At 33.0% G+C, this 17550-nt stretch overlaps 1 protein-coding gene across 13 annotated transcripts in view; it reads right to left on the bottom strand.

The window, feature by feature from the left end:
• ADGRL2 (adhesion G protein-coupled receptor L2) overlaps nt 1-17550 on the bottom strand; it is a 262441-nt gene that overhangs the window by 130982 nt on the left and 113909 nt on the right. For all 13 annotated transcript variants that reach the window (XM_036860238.1, XM_036860227.1, XM_036860341.1 and 10 more), the window contains one exon: nt 15378-15549. In XM_036860238.1, coding sequence (XP_036716133.1) covers nt 15378-15450 — 73 coding nt within the window. In that variant the 5' untranslated portion in view covers nt 15451-15549. The remainder of the gene's footprint in view (nt 1-15377; nt 15550-17550) is intronic.

The raw sequence follows: 17550 nt of genomic DNA, 5'->3' as shown, positions 1-17550 counted from the left end.
CTGCCTTCTTCACTTTTGGAATGGACTGACAGTTGGGTACTTTTTTCAACTGTACTAACAAAAAAATTGAAATTCATAAGATAAATTTAAAGTATTGGATCTTCCTGCACAATAAATACCAATAAAATTTTCTTATGCAGTTAAGAAAAATAATTTAATGAAGTTGTAAAAAAAAAATTCACTGTGTCAGTGGATCTTAATTTATATAGTGTGATACTTTTCAGCTGCCAAAACCATGAAAGTACATATTTCTACTAAATATAGAGTTAACTAATTTTTTTTTCTAAATTCACAGAAAGAAAGCAAGAGAAAGAGAGAGGGACAGACATACAGAGACAGCACAGTAAACTGGATATTCACGTGCAAATGCTAAATAAAAAAGAAACAGAAATTTAACTTAAATCTATGCAGGTTTATTTTCCAGATACTTTCATATGATCATATTTTGAAGAACAACTATAAACAGGCAATTAAGTCAAATGTTATATTCTTATTCACTTCATATTTAAATAACAAACATATGAACTGTGCTTATAAAGTACAACTGTTCATTTTTTCTACATATATACCAGATTATATTCATAAATATCTCTCCCCATCACAAACTATCCCCTCTCCTTCCAGGTAGTCACGTGGATGGTTATTCATTTGTTCTAATAATGCAGCCATGGCACAGCTCAACCATTTCTGGAACTCCCCTCTCATGTCTACCCTATGAAATGGCAACATATTCTTTTTTTTAATGATGCCAAACTTACATTTAAAGAATGGAGTGACTTGCTAAAATAAATCATTCAGGAATGAAGTTGATAAAATAATGCTTCAATTCGAGAGACACCATTATTGTTATAAAACAAGAGGTGATAATGAACTATTAGATGTGATGCTCAGAAACTAGCACTTCTGAAACTACAAATCAATGCTGAGCATGTCAATGAAAACTCCTTAAGTTTTCTAAGCAAACCTTTTAATTACAAAGTATTTAAAGCTAGACTATTCACTAGAAGTATAGAATATAGTGTTTTTTAACTCACCATTCTAAGCCAAATGCTTTCTTTTCCAAAATTAATGAGTATAGAAAATACTTCCTATAGTTGCACTGTGCATTTACCTCAATTTCTACTAAATACAGAATTTTCATTTTTTTTCTAAATCAGAGACACAGTATGTTAAACCAGATAATCATTTGCAAATGCTATTTAAATAGAGAATAAAACATTCTGACTGCCAGTATACATACGTACACACATATATACATATATAAACATACACATACACACATATCACACATATATATACACACATATATAATTAAAAGACACTTTATGAAGATTTCTCCAACAAAGCCATCAATTTTATTATAAGCTATAAACATTTTAATATTAATATTAATAGTAAAATCATTAAGAACATATTAACCAAAAAAGTAATATATTTTCAAGTGTGATGTATAAGAGTATGTAAAATAACATTCTAATGAAACACCATTTTCTATTATAAGGATAAATTTTCCTCCTTCTTATATCTAAGCTAAAATTAGAGAAGAATTTTCTAGTTACTAAAAGAAGTTCACAAGTCAAAATCACAAGAATGTTCTAAATGACGAGGGATATCCATTACTCATCATTTTTAACTGATGCCTTCATAACTACTTATTTTCTAAAGCTCTCAAACCATAGAAAGCAAATGGCAATATCAGCTGGGTTCATCATTGGATTTCAAGAAGGAAGCTCCATTTAGGGAATAGAAGCCACCATTAGCTGACTTAGTTAGATGTAAGTTATTACTATCCAGATAATTTAAGAACTATCAAAATCATCTAAGAACTGAGGCTGCAGTCAGCAACTAGGGTTTGCTACTGTTAAGTCTTAACGTATACTTAACACATACTCAGCTGTTAATCTCACAGACTCCATTCCTGCAAGCCACATACTATGGGTACAACTACATTAATTTGTTTTCCATATTCACAAACTCCCCACATTGTTTTTGGGTGATAATCAGTGAAACTGCTGTACCATGCATGAAGTATATATTTTAAATATTGCTTTGGTACTAACACTCCCTGACCACCTCTCAACTAACGGAAATATTTTTCTGAGTGCCCAGGCACTATGAAAAGGAGATATAAGAAGTGACAAAAAAAAAAAAAAAAGACTGAAAAAAATGTTTCCCTCCAGTCACATTTGTCATAGTTCACGCGCTCAATAATGACTTGTAGCTAGTGACCTACTCTACTGAACTGTGCTGCTATATAAATTCAGAGAATTCCCATTTAAATTCTCCCATTTAAAGCCTCCTAAAGGTACTAGGTAGTATCCTAAGGAACAAACAGGAACTGAATAGGGGAAAGGGTGGATTTCTTGTCATTGTTTTTAAGGAACTTTTAGTGATATAGCCTGGCTGAAACTGCGGGAGGAAAACTCCACTCTGAAGTCAAAGCCAAGGTCCTTGAATTACATGCTACACTTTTTAGATTTTAACTCTGTGAAAAACTGGTCATAGAACTGACAATCGAATAATGCATATATAAGTATGTAACTAACATATACTAGATGTTCAAAAACTGAAAGAAGGGGTAAAGAAGGGGGAGGAGAGAGAGAGGATGAAGAAGAGTTGAGGGGCTGGAGGATAACGAAGGGGAACTGAGAAGGTAAGAATGAGAACAGAGCTGCTGCCTCTTAACTCTCTTCACTAGGCTAGATTAACATTAAGCAGCTACGAGACTCATGAAATGTTGATGGTTAAGCTTCAAAATGGTCTCACTGATGCCAACAAAAGCTTTTTTATACTTTGCTCTATAACACAGATTAGTAAGGAATCAAAGTAGCATCTACCACTAACAGTCACAAAGTGGTTTCAGTCTAATAAAGGTATTCAAAATTACTGTGGGCTCTGTAATGGGGAGAGTATTTAGGAAGAGGAGTTAAATACGGGTTGTGTCTACTGACTGTAGCACAATGTCAACCATATTCTGTGTCCTTGCACTTCTTGGTATATAGCATTTCAAATCTATAAATGAGTCTCTGATTTGTGTTCACTTGAAATGCATTCCAAAATCCAGAAGAGGTGCTACTCATTCAAGTTATTTATTTGTATTTTTCTTTTAAGCCTATGTATTTCAAGCTGTCAAACTGTATATCAAGGATTATAAAGCAAATAAACATTACCTAGGAAGGTTTCCACTGACAAATTTGTCCATATCTTTAATGCTTCACTACTTCACTAAAACATGTAATCTTAAGACACATCGACATCTACATCAGTTTTACAATGTACAATTGATTTACAGTCAATCTTCCCAAAAGACCAAAATATTATTTAAAATTAAACTTAGTTCAATTTTTCTTTTTAACAAAATTACTAGAAACATTTGTTTGGGCCTTGTCAGGAAGGTTTCAATTTTACATCATTATGTTTTAACTTGCCTAATCAGTTGAACAAAAGTACTTCATGTAAAATGATTCTTTTAGTTGCCTTACCTACAAATCCCTGCAGGATACTATAATTGAAACCTACTCAAGTAAGTTAGGAATAATTAGGGCCCCAAATTAAGCCAAACATAAAGTTAATTCAAATAGTCAGCTGCTGTCATTTAAATGGTTACAGAGTTTTATTGTTGCTTAACATTTCTGAATGCTTTTAAATGCACTTTGTTCCTTTAAGTCCATGTTTAGTATTTTAGTACAAATAGAAATGGGATCAAGACGCAAAGATTCACCAGCCTTTTAGACTGGAGTCACACCTATATCCAGTCTTTTGTCACTAAAGGTTTTCTACTCAATCTTTGCTATCAGTCAATTAACAACACAGCTGAAACAATGGAGTGACAGCTCTCAAAGGTAAGCTTTCTGGTAAATAAACCAGGATCACAGAATCTACAGTGAGTGCCGTTAATGCAACAAAAGTAAGAGCTTTTGAAAGCTAACAGGGATAGTCTCTATTTGCCTAAACTCTAAAACAAAGCGAAGGATTAAACTAGCTTCCTGGGGTAAGCAAACAAAAGGGAAAAGATAATGTCGAAAACCCATACCTGAAGGAGGGGCTGCAAAGGCATGCCTTTAACTACTTTATTGATGACTGCTAATCAGTGTTAACTGATAAATATAGTAAAAGTTAAAATTATTGTTGTGTTATTTCAGTTTTACAGTGTTCTGGGTAGTTAATCATTCTCAGCAATCATTTGTATTTTCAAAGGGAAATACTGATTTTTTTTTAAATGTAGGCCTGTGGCTGTATAACTTCTGAAGATTATTTGAAAGTTGCAGAGAGTTAGCAAGACTGGTCCTTCTGTAATACATATGTTACATATATTGTAAAATACAGTCAATCTTAATACAGTTTTTAATCTGAAATAGTAATGATTTTAAAAGCTTTGAAATAAGTGATTTTTTTTTTGATTATCACTATTAAGTTAAACAAGGCAGGAAAATACACCAATGATCTGAAGCTAAATATTAAGTTCTACAGAAAGAAAAATGGACCGGAAGTAAGTAGAGCTTGGCAAAGGAACAATCTTGGCAGGCCTGTTTCTGCATCAGTAAACTGAAAACTTCTACACTGCTAATCTCCAAGTTGAGATTCTAAGTCTAAAATTCTTCAATTCTACCAAAAAATTTTGTAAAACTATTTTGATCTCTGAGATACCAATATATGTTTAAAATTTGCTATTTACTTACTTTTTATTTGGCTTTAAAAAGATCATGAATCTAATGAACTTCATGAAGAAATAAATGTAATTTGTGATTTGTATTAGAGTAAAGCTAAAATAAATCAGATCAGTAACTTATCTTTATCTCTGATAGGAAAAGAAAATAAAATCATGTCCAATACTAATAATAAAGAAATAAAATCTTTGATTAAGTATAATACTATAAAGTGGAAAAATCGCTAGATCTTAAGCAGAGCTGTTTTTTGATAACCAGTTTACATTCAAGTACTCCCATCCTATACTCTTTTATGGTGTTAACATGTCAGGGTATTAATACTGAAGTGAAAATGACAACAATTCTTAGTTTTTAAAATATGTTGACTTTGAAAAATTAGTGAAATATAAACTTTTCCTAAATGGGTTAATAATATACACTTTGCATTACATGATTTTGTAATGTTACTTTAAGTAATAACATTTATAGTAAAATGCTATTCAAATGATGTTTCCATGTAACAGAATGAAAGCAGGACAGATCAATGGGGAACAGAGGAAAATATTAGGGAGAAAGGGTCAGGCTGCATTGTTACTCAGGGATTTTTCAATACAAATCATCAGATAAAAGGTCAATAGAAAGCATATAAAATAGGACTAAAAGTGTAACAAAATACAAAAATGTGCAGTAAAAAGTTGCAAGGTAGCTTAGTTCCTTTTTTAAATGAAATGAATTATAAAACTGAAAGTGATGTTATTTCTATATTTCAACTGTGTTGTTAAGGTAAGAAATAAACCCCAATTTGCAAAGGTAGAAATCACTATCATGAAAAATCTGATTTTCTAGACTAAACATTTTAATACCTAAAACTCCTTGATACAGATGTCCTTTCACAGACCAGCGGCCTCAGCATCACGTGGGAGGTTATTAGAAATGCAGACTCTCAAGGACCATCCCAGATTACTGAATCAGAATCTACATTTTAACAGGATCCCCAAGTGAATTATATGTAAATTTTGAGGTGCACTGTTATAGATAAAGAAGATTAAAAACATCCAGCACGACCTCCCTTAAACTTCTTCTTCTCCTGTAAACATCTCTTCCTGAATCTTCCTCTCCCTGTATCAAAATATACATTCTCCTTTGCTGATGAGCCTCTCTATCCTTGCACTGGATCCCATTTCCTTTCTTTCTGCCTGGAAACAAATTCAGGTATTCAACACATCTACTACAAACAACCAAAAAAGAAAATTATAAAAAGTACTTTCCTTAAACAATAGAATACACTTAACCGGCACCACCTGTCTCCTTCACTTCACTTACAACTTTGGAATCAACCTGCTACCACCAATCACCTCATTACAGCATTCTGTCATATAAAAGTGGGTGTCTTAAAATCCAGCAGAGATTAGAGAAGCATTATTCATAATAACCAAAAAGTGGAAACAACCCAAGGCCCTATCAACTGATGAATGATATACAAAATATGGTATAGCCATACAGTGGCATGCTATTTGTCCATAAAAAGGAATGAAGTACTGATACATGCTGCAACATGGATGAACCTTGAAAACATTCTGCCAAGTGAGAGAAGCCACACACAAAGGACCACACCTTGTATGATCTCATTTATATGAAATGTCCAGAACAGTCAAATTTATAGAGACAGAAAGTAGATTAGTGGTTGCCAGGGCTTGGGGGCATGCGAGGTTAGGGGGATAACTGCTACAGGGTATGAGGTTTCCTTTTTGGAGGGATTAAAATGTTCCAAAATTAATGTGGTGATGGTTGCACAACTCTGAATATACTAAAAAACACTGAACTCTACAGTCTAAGCGGGTGGATTGTATGGTATGTGAATGATATCTTAAGAAATCTGTTACCAAAAAATCCATGCTCTTTGAATACATTATATCCCTCATTTGGCATTTACAAAAAAAAAAAAAAAAAATCCAGCAGAGAGCTCTCTCCCCACAACCACCAGCAATGCCCCTATCCATCCTTTTCATTGTGTTTGACTAAGTTATTAAGTCCCTGACTCTTAATAACATATTATATTGACTCTAATCAAAACCTGAATTTAATATCAGGCATATGTACCACCTGGTTTAGATTTTAATACTACAAAGAGAAAAAAAAGAATCAGGAAGGGGAGAGAGAACTAATGATTATTAATATAAACACACACACATATATTAGATACAAAGCCATAGTAAGAAGTACTCTATAAATAACCAGCAAAATAAATGAGAATTTTACTTAACCTCTTTTTTTGATTAAACCCTTATGCAAAACAAAACTTTACTTTATCTGAATTCCTCTATTTTTTCCAAGAAATTGTGGTGTTCCTTGACATTCCAAAATTCCCAAAATGGAGAACTTCACTATAGGGTATTTTAATCTCTATTGTCCTGCTTTTTGCTTCTCTGTCTCTCTCTCTCTCTCTCACTAGCTCTCTTTCTCTCAACAACAACAAAAATACCTTAAAAATAAACTTTATTAAATAGACTAGATGCAAAACGAAATCATTTCAGTAGCATTATTATTGGAATCAAAAGAACAGTAACATTTTCATGCACAGTTCATTCTGTGTAAACATAAATTATATTCATTTCCTTCTCTTTCTTTTTTTTTTAACTGTTTTCTATTATCCATTTTTAATTTAGGTATGTCCTAACTTTATCTACTGTGTTAGTTAAAATCTGATTCATTCCAAATGATTAATATTAGTTTACTCCCTTGGCTCTCACCTTATAACAAAGTTAATTCCTAATGGATTAAAATTTTAAATGAAAACACATAAGAACTACAGGGAAATGCAAGTGAATAAATATTTAACTAATCACAAGATTTTTAAGGATAAAAATAATGGAAGATCTCACAAAAGAAAAGAGCTAAACATCAAAAAGTAAGGAAAGAGGAAAAGGGGGTAAATAAAGCAAATCAAGTAAAATATTGATAATTGTTAAATCTGTGACTAGTATTATTTTATAAAATTCTCTCTTCTGTTTGAAATTTTCATTAAAAAATCAGTATGAATTAAAAGGCAAACAAATACATTTTTCATAATAAAAATCACAAAAGGATATCATCCAAGGGTTTAAAAAATAAGAAAAGCTGTAACAACATAAACAGAAAAACTGGCAAAGGTAGTGAACAAAAAAATTCACATCAAAATTACAAATGGCCAATAAGTAAATCCATACAAAATGTTTTTGTCCTCACAATTATCCCCCAAATTACAAATTTAATTTATAATCAGATATCTTTTTTCACATATCTAAGTGTCAATTCTTTTAAAAATTTAAAATCAGTGCTGGTAAAGCATATAGATTGATACTTTCACGCAGTAGTCAAAGAGAACATTGGTATAACCCTTCCAAAAAGCCAGTTTGGAAGATGTATACATGCCTGATATAATAATCAGAGTTCTAGAATTCCAGTCCCAGGAAACAACCAAATATGATGAAAAAGATTTATATAGATATTTATTTTACTTATACTTGAAAGAAATTAGGTTCAAATGGCCAACAGGTAGAGAGGGAGGATTAAATCAGTTTTGACATATACATGATAAATTACAATGCAGTTGTTAAAATCTATTATCTAAATATATAATGACAGGGTAATACAAGTTATGATAATAAAGTGGAAAAAATCAGAATATAAAAGTATATGGAAATGAAGAACCTAATTTTGTTTTATACATTGTAATTTTGTTTTTATCATGTGTGTTGGGGAAAAAGAAGGAAATGTATGGTGGTTATATCAAGGTCTAGAATTATGAAAAATTTTAAATGCTTATCTTAATTTTCTTATTTTTTATCTTTTCTCATAAGAACGTATTACATTCAAAATCAGGAGGAGGGGAAAACTTTTAGGAAAAATAAACCCTCAAAGCAAGAATAATAGCAAACATAAAAGTCAAATTCAGGAGAGTCCCATGCTGATATGGAGGGATTATAAATGTTGTTTTTGCTTCCAGAAGCTATTATATGAAATTCCCTTCTCAGCCTTACATTTTAGCCAAAAGATCCCAGGGCCGAGGCTAGATATTCTCCTGGAATCACTTCTGTCAAGTTGACAAAAGGAGTAAAAGAATAGGGTTGAAAGATGTCATGAGATATTCACTAATCCACATTGATGTCTAATACATGTAGACTGCACGGCTGTCATATGTCGTTCTCTGTCTTGCAGGAGGTGAAAAGAAAATAAAGACTACCATAGGGTACCAAGCATACGTTTCAGTAAGACACTCCCTTAGTAATGTGGCAGATAGATAGTTCTTTGAGAACTACCAGTTCTACATTAATACTCAGATGTGCTCAATCATTTGTATTATCTTATTCTCTAATACCACGACCTAGTATATAAAAAAGTGAAAAGGTACATTAATTCAAAAAATGAGGCAAGAGATTCATCACGACTGAAATTACTTAGTAAGGAGTAATGAACACAATTACCGTTCAGAAAAATTAAGGTGCTTTACATGTCTCCTGTGCTTTTAATTAAGCCACCTTTAATACACTGTTGATTATTTCAAAATATAACTGTAACGGTGATAAATGTCTAATATGAATGTAAAATCAGTATTTCAAATATCTACTTTTGTATGGACAAGTTTATGACCTCTTTACTTTCAGCAAATTACTTCATAACAGATTTATTAAATAAATATTTGATGCAGTCTTTTCTGTCAGAATATGGAGGTTTGCAAAAATTAAACAGCCAAGCAATACAGTGTTATTGAGGTCTGTGTTTAACACACTGATTTATAACACTTTTCTACCAGCAATAGACCTATTAGTGAATCAACAGAGATTATGGATAAGTCAACCTTTCTAAACACTGGAAAAAGAAGCAAAAGAGGATGAAATAGGGTGGGAAGTGGGGAGGAAAAGTGGGGAGAAGAAAAAAATCAACAAGCAAGCACTAGAACTTAATCTCCATATATACTAAATATGGCATAATTTAACACTGAATATTGGTATTTAAAATGACAAAAGTATACTCCAAATTAACTTTTTTTAAAATGCCAGGGTATCCAATAAGTTTAATCTTATTTTTTTTCAATTTTGAGTCATAATCAGAACTAATATACCTTGCTCTTAAATCCTGGTAGGAGTACTATAAGGCATTTCATTTTTACAAGATCAGAAGCAACGTCATATAATATGTAAGTGGCATTAATATTTATATTTTTGAAAATGAATTACATCAGTACCTATGCAGAAGAACGCTGCTGCAGTCAAACTACATTGCACTCATATAACACAATAAAGAATATTTAGTGTCCTAAGAGCAATATAGTTAGGTACTTTCTTAAGGAATAATATTACATTAATCTGCACTAAAAATATAATCATTTTAAAAAATGCTTTGTTTTAAATCAATGTTAATTTACATAATTTGCAAATTTAAAAAATAAGGTTACATTTGCCTGCAGCAAACACAGATATGCCATACAATTCCTATTAATTTAATGGGAGTTGTGACCCCCATTAAGTTTAACAGGAGTCATACGGCCAAATCCCCATGTACCTTGCTGAAAATTTACCTCCTAGCTTTCAACTAATCAAATAATCTGAAATGAACAAAAGTAGTCAATTTTGCTAGACTGGGAAATGTAAAGTCCCTACAGTAAAGTCAATTCAGCATTATGATGGCAATGGCCACGTAGTTAATCCCAACAAGAAAAAGAACAAGGTTATAACAGTGAGAAGAGACAAACTGAAGCAAGGGTGGTTTAGGAGCGCTGAAAACAACATTTACCCTTCACAGAAAATACGTTCTGTTTTTTCCAATGTGGAGTCAATTTTCCAACTTTTTTCTTTCTTAGTACAATGTCTAAAAAGAGTAAAAAAAAAGAAAATCCCTTTTTGAAGCCTAAAATTATGCCCAAGGAGGCTGATCAGACGAATAAAGAACCATATGAAAAGGTATAGATAACTGGTTACAACTTCTGAATCACAGTGAATTAAATCATAATTTTTTCTGGAAAAACTTTTCAAAAGTTACTTTATAGCCACAGCCATGCAACCATATACCTCACCTCAACTACCCACACACCATATTACAGCGGTTCTTAAGTGTGATGCGGAGCAACGTCAGCCTCATGCCAGAAATTTTTCAGAAATGCAAATGCTTGGGCCCCACCCCAGACCTTCCAGGTGATTCTTCTGCTCAAGTTTGAGAACTACTGCAATACTTTATTTCACATCCATGCTGTTCTCTCTCCGCTGGTTTTTTCTCCACCACCATGCTCACCACTGCCTTTACCTAGCTTGTGCAGCTCATACTGAGATTCAGCTCAAGAATCACCATCACTTAAGGCTGGAAGCATTTCTTGACACACACCCAATGCTTCTGGAATATCACCATCATGGCACTTATCACCCTGTTATTACAACTGTTTATTGTCCCCTCTTCCAACTATTAAGACCACGACCCTCTTCAAAGATTTATACTATTCAGTGATGGATATAGAATAAGTGGTTACCATAAGCCAGGCATTGTTCTAGGCATTTGCAATGTTGATGAACAACAAAAAAGATCCCTGCCCTTGTGAAGGTGACATTCTGTGTATGTGTGTGTGTGTGTGTGTATGTGTGTGTGTGTGTGTAAATATAAATTCTGTACATTTTATTACATATATGCATCAATAAAAGAATGAAAGATAAAAAGAATAAATAAATATAGGTCTGAATTATTCTAATCTTTCTTAAGTTTAACCTTGGAGAACGAAGTTACTATTCCTTCCACTAAATTATAGACCATTCTGAAAAAAATATTTATAGGCCAAAACAGGTTTTTTAAATTCATAAGTGACCCCTAGATCTACTATTTTCCTGCCACTCAACTAGCAAAAAGACCCTACAGCCAAACATCATTTTTTACTAAGACATAATTAACACAAAAATCATTGTAAAATGTGCTTAGAGAATTTAAAAGTACAGTAAAAACTGCTAAGATACTATTTCTACAGCTATGTTCTTAAATGTTCTTGATGTATATAAATAAATATGTAAAGCTGTATCTGGCATATGTGGCATTTTCACCTGGCATATTTTCTTTGAAATAAGGATAAGCAACAATGTAATTCGAGTTAATTAACTAAAATTTCGACTAATGAAATCTAATTACATACTCACTGAATAAAGAATTCAACCTGAAATCCATATTACCTACTTCACTGAAGAACTGCTATTATTTGTAACTTGTCACTTGAGCAAGCCTTCATATATCTGACTTATGCTGGCCAGGGCTCCATTATATAGCATAATTTAATTCTCTAGGACATAAAAATTCAGTTTACTTTCCTACTTACTGATACATGTTTCCACAGTGGGTTACTTGGCTTGTAAAAATTGGCCAAAAGAATCAAAGCACCCCAGTTTCTCAACAAAACTGATTTTTAAAGGGCTTGATGTTAGTCCTCTAAGAGTAAAATAAATTCTAAAAACACAAAATATTGTGAAAGTTTGGTCTTTTATAATCATTTTTTATTTGAAAATTCTAAACATAATTTTCAAAAAAACACAGGACAGACTTTAAGAATAAATAAAACATTGTTCCTACTTTGCAAAAACCAGTAAATTTTAACAGGTAAGACTTTATTCTTAAACAATAATTGATAGAAATGGAGAAGATAAGCTAATTCTAACAATTAAACCTTTATATAGGGCTTCCCTGGTGGCGCAGTGGTTGAGAATCTGCCTGCCAATGCAGGGGACACGGGTTCGAGCCCTGGTCTGGGAAGATCCCACATGCCGCGGAGCGGCTGAGCCCGTGAGCCACAACTGCTGAGCCTGCGCGTCTGGAGCCTGTGCTCTGCAACAAGAGAGGCCCGCGCACTGCGATGAAGAGTGGCCCCCACTCGCCGCAACTAGAGAAAGCCCTCGCACAGAAACGAAGACCCAACACAGCCATGAACAGATAAATAAATAAAATAAAATTTAAAAAAATTTAAAAAAAAAAACTTTATATAATTAGCTTTTACCATGGTAAAACTTAAAAAAAAAAATGCTTAGTGATTTGCTCTTTAACATGCACACAAAACATGACATATTTATAATGTTTGCCTGGACTTAGAACAAATACATAATTCCTCCTTGCATATATGGAAATTTACCTCTCATATATGCAGATGTAAAACAAATCCAAAATTATGTTAAGCCTTTAAAATTATACACTAAGGTAAAACACTACTGTAAACAGGGGAAAAGAAAGCTCTGAAAAGGAAGGCACGGTCCATGGCTGAATACAATACACAGGCTTGTTTTGTTTAAAAACAAAATCTTAATTAGTTGCTACTACTTAAAAAATCTAACAACTGGTTTCTACTGAAAAGTCAGAAGACCGGAAAAACCAGGCTAAACACTGGAAAGGCAACCATGGTTCCTCCAGCAAGCACTTTCCTGCTTGCTGCAGACCTCCACTGGCCTGCTGCACTCAAGTTACTTTGTCTGCTTGGCCAAATAGGTAGGTATTTGAGGTTTTGACCCCTGCACAAGACCACAAGCTCCTGAAGAGCAGGACCTGTGCCTTGTGCATTTTTGAACCCCAAGCACCTGGCTCAATTTAGTCACTCAATAAATGAGGAAGGAGGGAGGAAACCATCTAGAAAACCTTATCTGAGCTTATCGGCAAAGATCCAGGAGCTGATAAAAGAAGTGCTCTATATATAGTGCTCTAAATAGCTATAAGATTTGAAAAGTGCTCTAAATAGCTATAAGATTTGAAAAGGTAACAATCATGTAAGGGCCCCGAAGAAACTTAATGGCTGAATAATTAAATTTATATCTTCTTTCCTGTGCCCTCATACCCAACTTTGATTGGTTTTCTCTATAGGTGTTCACAAAGCATTATCTGCTTGCTGGCAATAAAGGACTATCATGTCACGTAAAACTTTTCTAAGACAAAACCACGTGACGCTGGATCAATGTTCTAACAGTGAAGTGCACAGTAACTCTGTACCCTCACAGTTAGTAGTGTGGGTTCGTCCCAGGTTCCTTTTACCTGTAGGAGGGAACTGCTTCAAAAGCAACAACCCCTGGCCTGATGCGCCAAAAATGAAATTTCTCTTAACAGCAGATATGCATCCTGACCTGATAGGTGACACTAGAAATAAAACTGCAGTATCTCATGAAAAAGTCTCTGGTTTGCTAGCCCCCTGCTGAGTTAAGCTACTGTGCCAGCAAAGTGGTCTCTATCTTGATTGGAAAATTTTTTATTATGTGGACTAATGAGCCATTGATCTACACCTGGAATCTTTTTAAATGTATAAAAACATTCAAACATGACAGCAGGAATTCAGTTAGTTTTTCCCTCCACAAAAACAGATGCAAAATTATAGACTATACACAAGATTTTCATAACAACCCAAGCCAGAGATTCATATTATTAACTCAGTTTCTGCTCGTTGTTTATCATTACAGTACTATTCATTCAGACATTACATTTTAATGTCAGATTTGATGTATCTTTCAATTCTGATGCAAACAGCAATATCTTCTGAAAATAAAATATTAACCCATTTGTAACTTTCATGTGTGACAAATCCAAGTGAGCATTATTTACTTTCTGAATACAGAAGTTCTTATGTTAAAATTTTTCTCAACTTGTTATTTATCTGAATTATATTATTAAGTTATGTCAATATGTTGAAAGTAGGGGACTGGGACAGCAAGGAGAAGTGATGAAACATAATTTTGGAACAAGCAATTCAAATAGAATTATTTCCGAAAAATGTTAACATTTTGAAGCTTATTACAAAGACATCAGAATAATAAGCTTCTATCTATTAGTTGACAGTATGCCTTGTTTTTCCATCTCCAATTTTATTAATAGGTATAAATGGGATCATTTAAAAGTACATATAAAGCCAATTTTAAAATTCTAAGACATTTTCTTCAAGAATATTTAATTGTGACCAAAAAATCCATTATATTTTACATGCATTTCTCCGAGATTTTGCATTCTTTCACAGATTTTACAAGGTTAATATAATTTCATGCTGAATACAATGACTGCCACTACCAACTAGCTATAAAATTAACACATCTTAGCCCCACATTAACTTCTGACCTGCTCTGTAAAAAGCACCTGGAAGGGTGTTATTTTCACATGGAAATAACATGTAAGACTAAAGAAATAACAGATACCAGAAAATCCATATAGTAATTATGGTTTCAATTATTTCATTAACCCTCTAAAGTGTCTTTACTTCTTTAAAAATCAGGTCTGTCTTCAAAAAAGATAACATTAGAAAGGAAGCACTACAAAAAATAACTTTTTCCAGAAAATATAAAAAAATTTTACTTAGAAGTTTTAGAACAATGACCACACTTAAGAAGCACACAAAACTAAAGATGAAATGAAAGAGTTGCCACAAAATATTTTCAGTTTTACTGGCATAAATTCAGTCAATAAATGTAACATATATACCAAAGCAAAGCTTTCATTTAGTTCTCTCAGGATTATTTACAATGATTATATTTACAAATGTATGTAAAATATAAATTCAGATTTCTATCACTTTCTATAATATATAGCTGTGTAATGAAAATAATTCAACAACCAGAAAAAGAATATGACATTCAGGAAATCTTTTTAACACTTAATTCTAAAATAATAAAAAAATACTCATTCGAGCCACTTCTACATAAAAAGAAGATTGCATAGTTTAAGTTCTCCTGAACTTAAAAAATAAAATTTAAACTGTTACCTTACCTTCTGTATTCGGTAAGAAGCTGATTATAATGATAAACCACAGGCTTCGCATTCTGCAACCAGAAGACACCATTATTGATCCCTTTAAATATTTCTTTGTATTCCTTAATGAATCTAGTTATAAATGTCCAGCTTCATCGAACCCAGCAGTCTGCATCATTGATCCTCATATCTGAAAAACAAACAAATCCATCATTTACTCTATGGTCCTGCAATGTCACAAAAGATGAAAAAATAATAATAACTCCTCTCTTTCCCTCCTTGCCTCCCTCTTTCTCCTAAGTATAAAAAAAGTGGCATATATTTTGATTCTATATGCAGCAGGAAGTTGCTCCTATACACTGGATATCTGAGCTTTGCATTCTGGAAACAATCAAAACCCCCCAAAATTAAAGGTAATCAGAACATATGAACTCACATAATAGTTATATAATTCCCAAAGATAAATTTTTCTTTGAAAAGATTAAAAAGTTATTCTAGAATAATATATCTGCCTTTCAATGCCACGTATTAGTCATTTTATCAAAGTACTAGCTTTGGTACACAATACCTCCAACAAAATTTCATAAATACATACACTTTCTTTGTTTCTAGTGATGGTAACAGCAGTATTATCTACTCTTTTATCCTGTTACCTTGCAAAGTACATTACAGATATAATGAAACAGTTTATTTTTCTATTCAAGGGTGTACAATTTTTAATATATGGTTGTACTTTATATCATAATGGCATTCCAAACACCATATAGCAAACTGTTATTTATCTGACTACTAGTTATTCATAAAGGGAGCAGTTTAATAAAATGATTGCTCTTAACTATTTCATTTTAAACTTTTAGATTTTCATATATCAGTTTTTCTTACAGCAAAACTTAGTAAGATCAAACCCATATCCTTGAGCAGTTTAGTCCATCCACTGGACCCAAATAAAACCGCAGACCATGATGATTATATCTCCAGGGTTGCATCACTATTTTTAAGAAACCAAGGGAGGGGTGGCAAAGAATATAAAAACCAAGAGCCAAGTTTAATTCTGACTAGCCCTTAAGGACACAGTTCTTCAACTGCAGAAGATACAAAAACTCCAGAAGTGATTTAATCAGCATTTCTAAGTTCCCAGGATCACGTGAAACCAGGTTATTTGCTGGGTTCTACTGAAGTGTTTTACTGCTTTCTAGGGTAGCATGAGGAATCAAAGAGTAAATACCAGCTTTACAATACACATACTATGAAGGCAGTTCCAAAATATATACTAGCTAGCCTGATCTAGCTTCTGAGGGTAAAGAAATTACAAATTCTTCCTTTGAAGTTTTCCCATGTTATCCTTAACCTGGTGCAAATAAAGACTTTTTTTAAAGTGGAGTACTGAAAGTTACATGAGGTTGTGTCTATAACTCAAATCAAATGAACTCTTACATAATTTAGATGCTATCACTAAAGCATAAAGAAAATTTAGAAAACCAAATTTCCCTAGATAACTTTGAGTTCTCTATTTCACATTATCTGAGCTACTCTGCATTTGCTACGTTCTTAATGCATCATATGTGATTCTATTAGCCGGTCACTATATTCTGCTATCACTTCCCTACAATGTAACTTCGATGGAAAAGGGGTCAGATGCTAAATGGTTTGGAACACTTATGCTATAAAGTCACTATCTTGCTTCACCAACAAACACACAGAAAGAAGGTAAAAAATTAATCTGAAGTCATTATCTAGTGTTTAAATATGAAGACCCATAAAACCACAAAAGGAACTAGCAAGATACTTTTGTCATAAGAAGTTTATTTTATCACGCCTAGTTTCTGAGATAAAACTGCTTCCATATACACCTCCATGATCCATAATCAGCCCAGTTTTTTTAGCTCTCTCTGAAACCTGTGAAGACAATTAGGTATCATAATGAGGGAATCAGAATTGGCATCACCAAGTTCTAAGAACACCTCAGATGTTCTTAGAAATAAAACAAAAACAAAGGGAAAAGCAAGCTTCCTCCTCTGCATGCCATAAATATAAAAAGAAGAATAATACATCAAAAATTAATCTGATGGGGCTTCTCTGGTGGCACAGTGGTTGAGAATCTGCCTGCCAATGCAGGGGACACGGGTTCGAGCCCTGGTCTGGGAAGATCCCACATGCCGCGGAGCAACTAGGCCCGTGCGCCACAACTACT

This window comes from Balaenoptera musculus, chromosome 1 (genome assembly GCF_009873245.2).
Source record: "Balaenoptera musculus isolate JJ_BM4_2016_0621 chromosome 1, mBalMus1.pri.v3, whole genome shotgun sequence".
Taxonomy (NCBI): domain Eukaryota; kingdom Metazoa; phylum Chordata; class Mammalia; order Artiodactyla; family Balaenopteridae; genus Balaenoptera; species Balaenoptera musculus.
The sequence above is the reverse complement of the archived record's forward strand: the minus strand, read 5'-3'. Positions and strand labels throughout refer to the sequence as shown.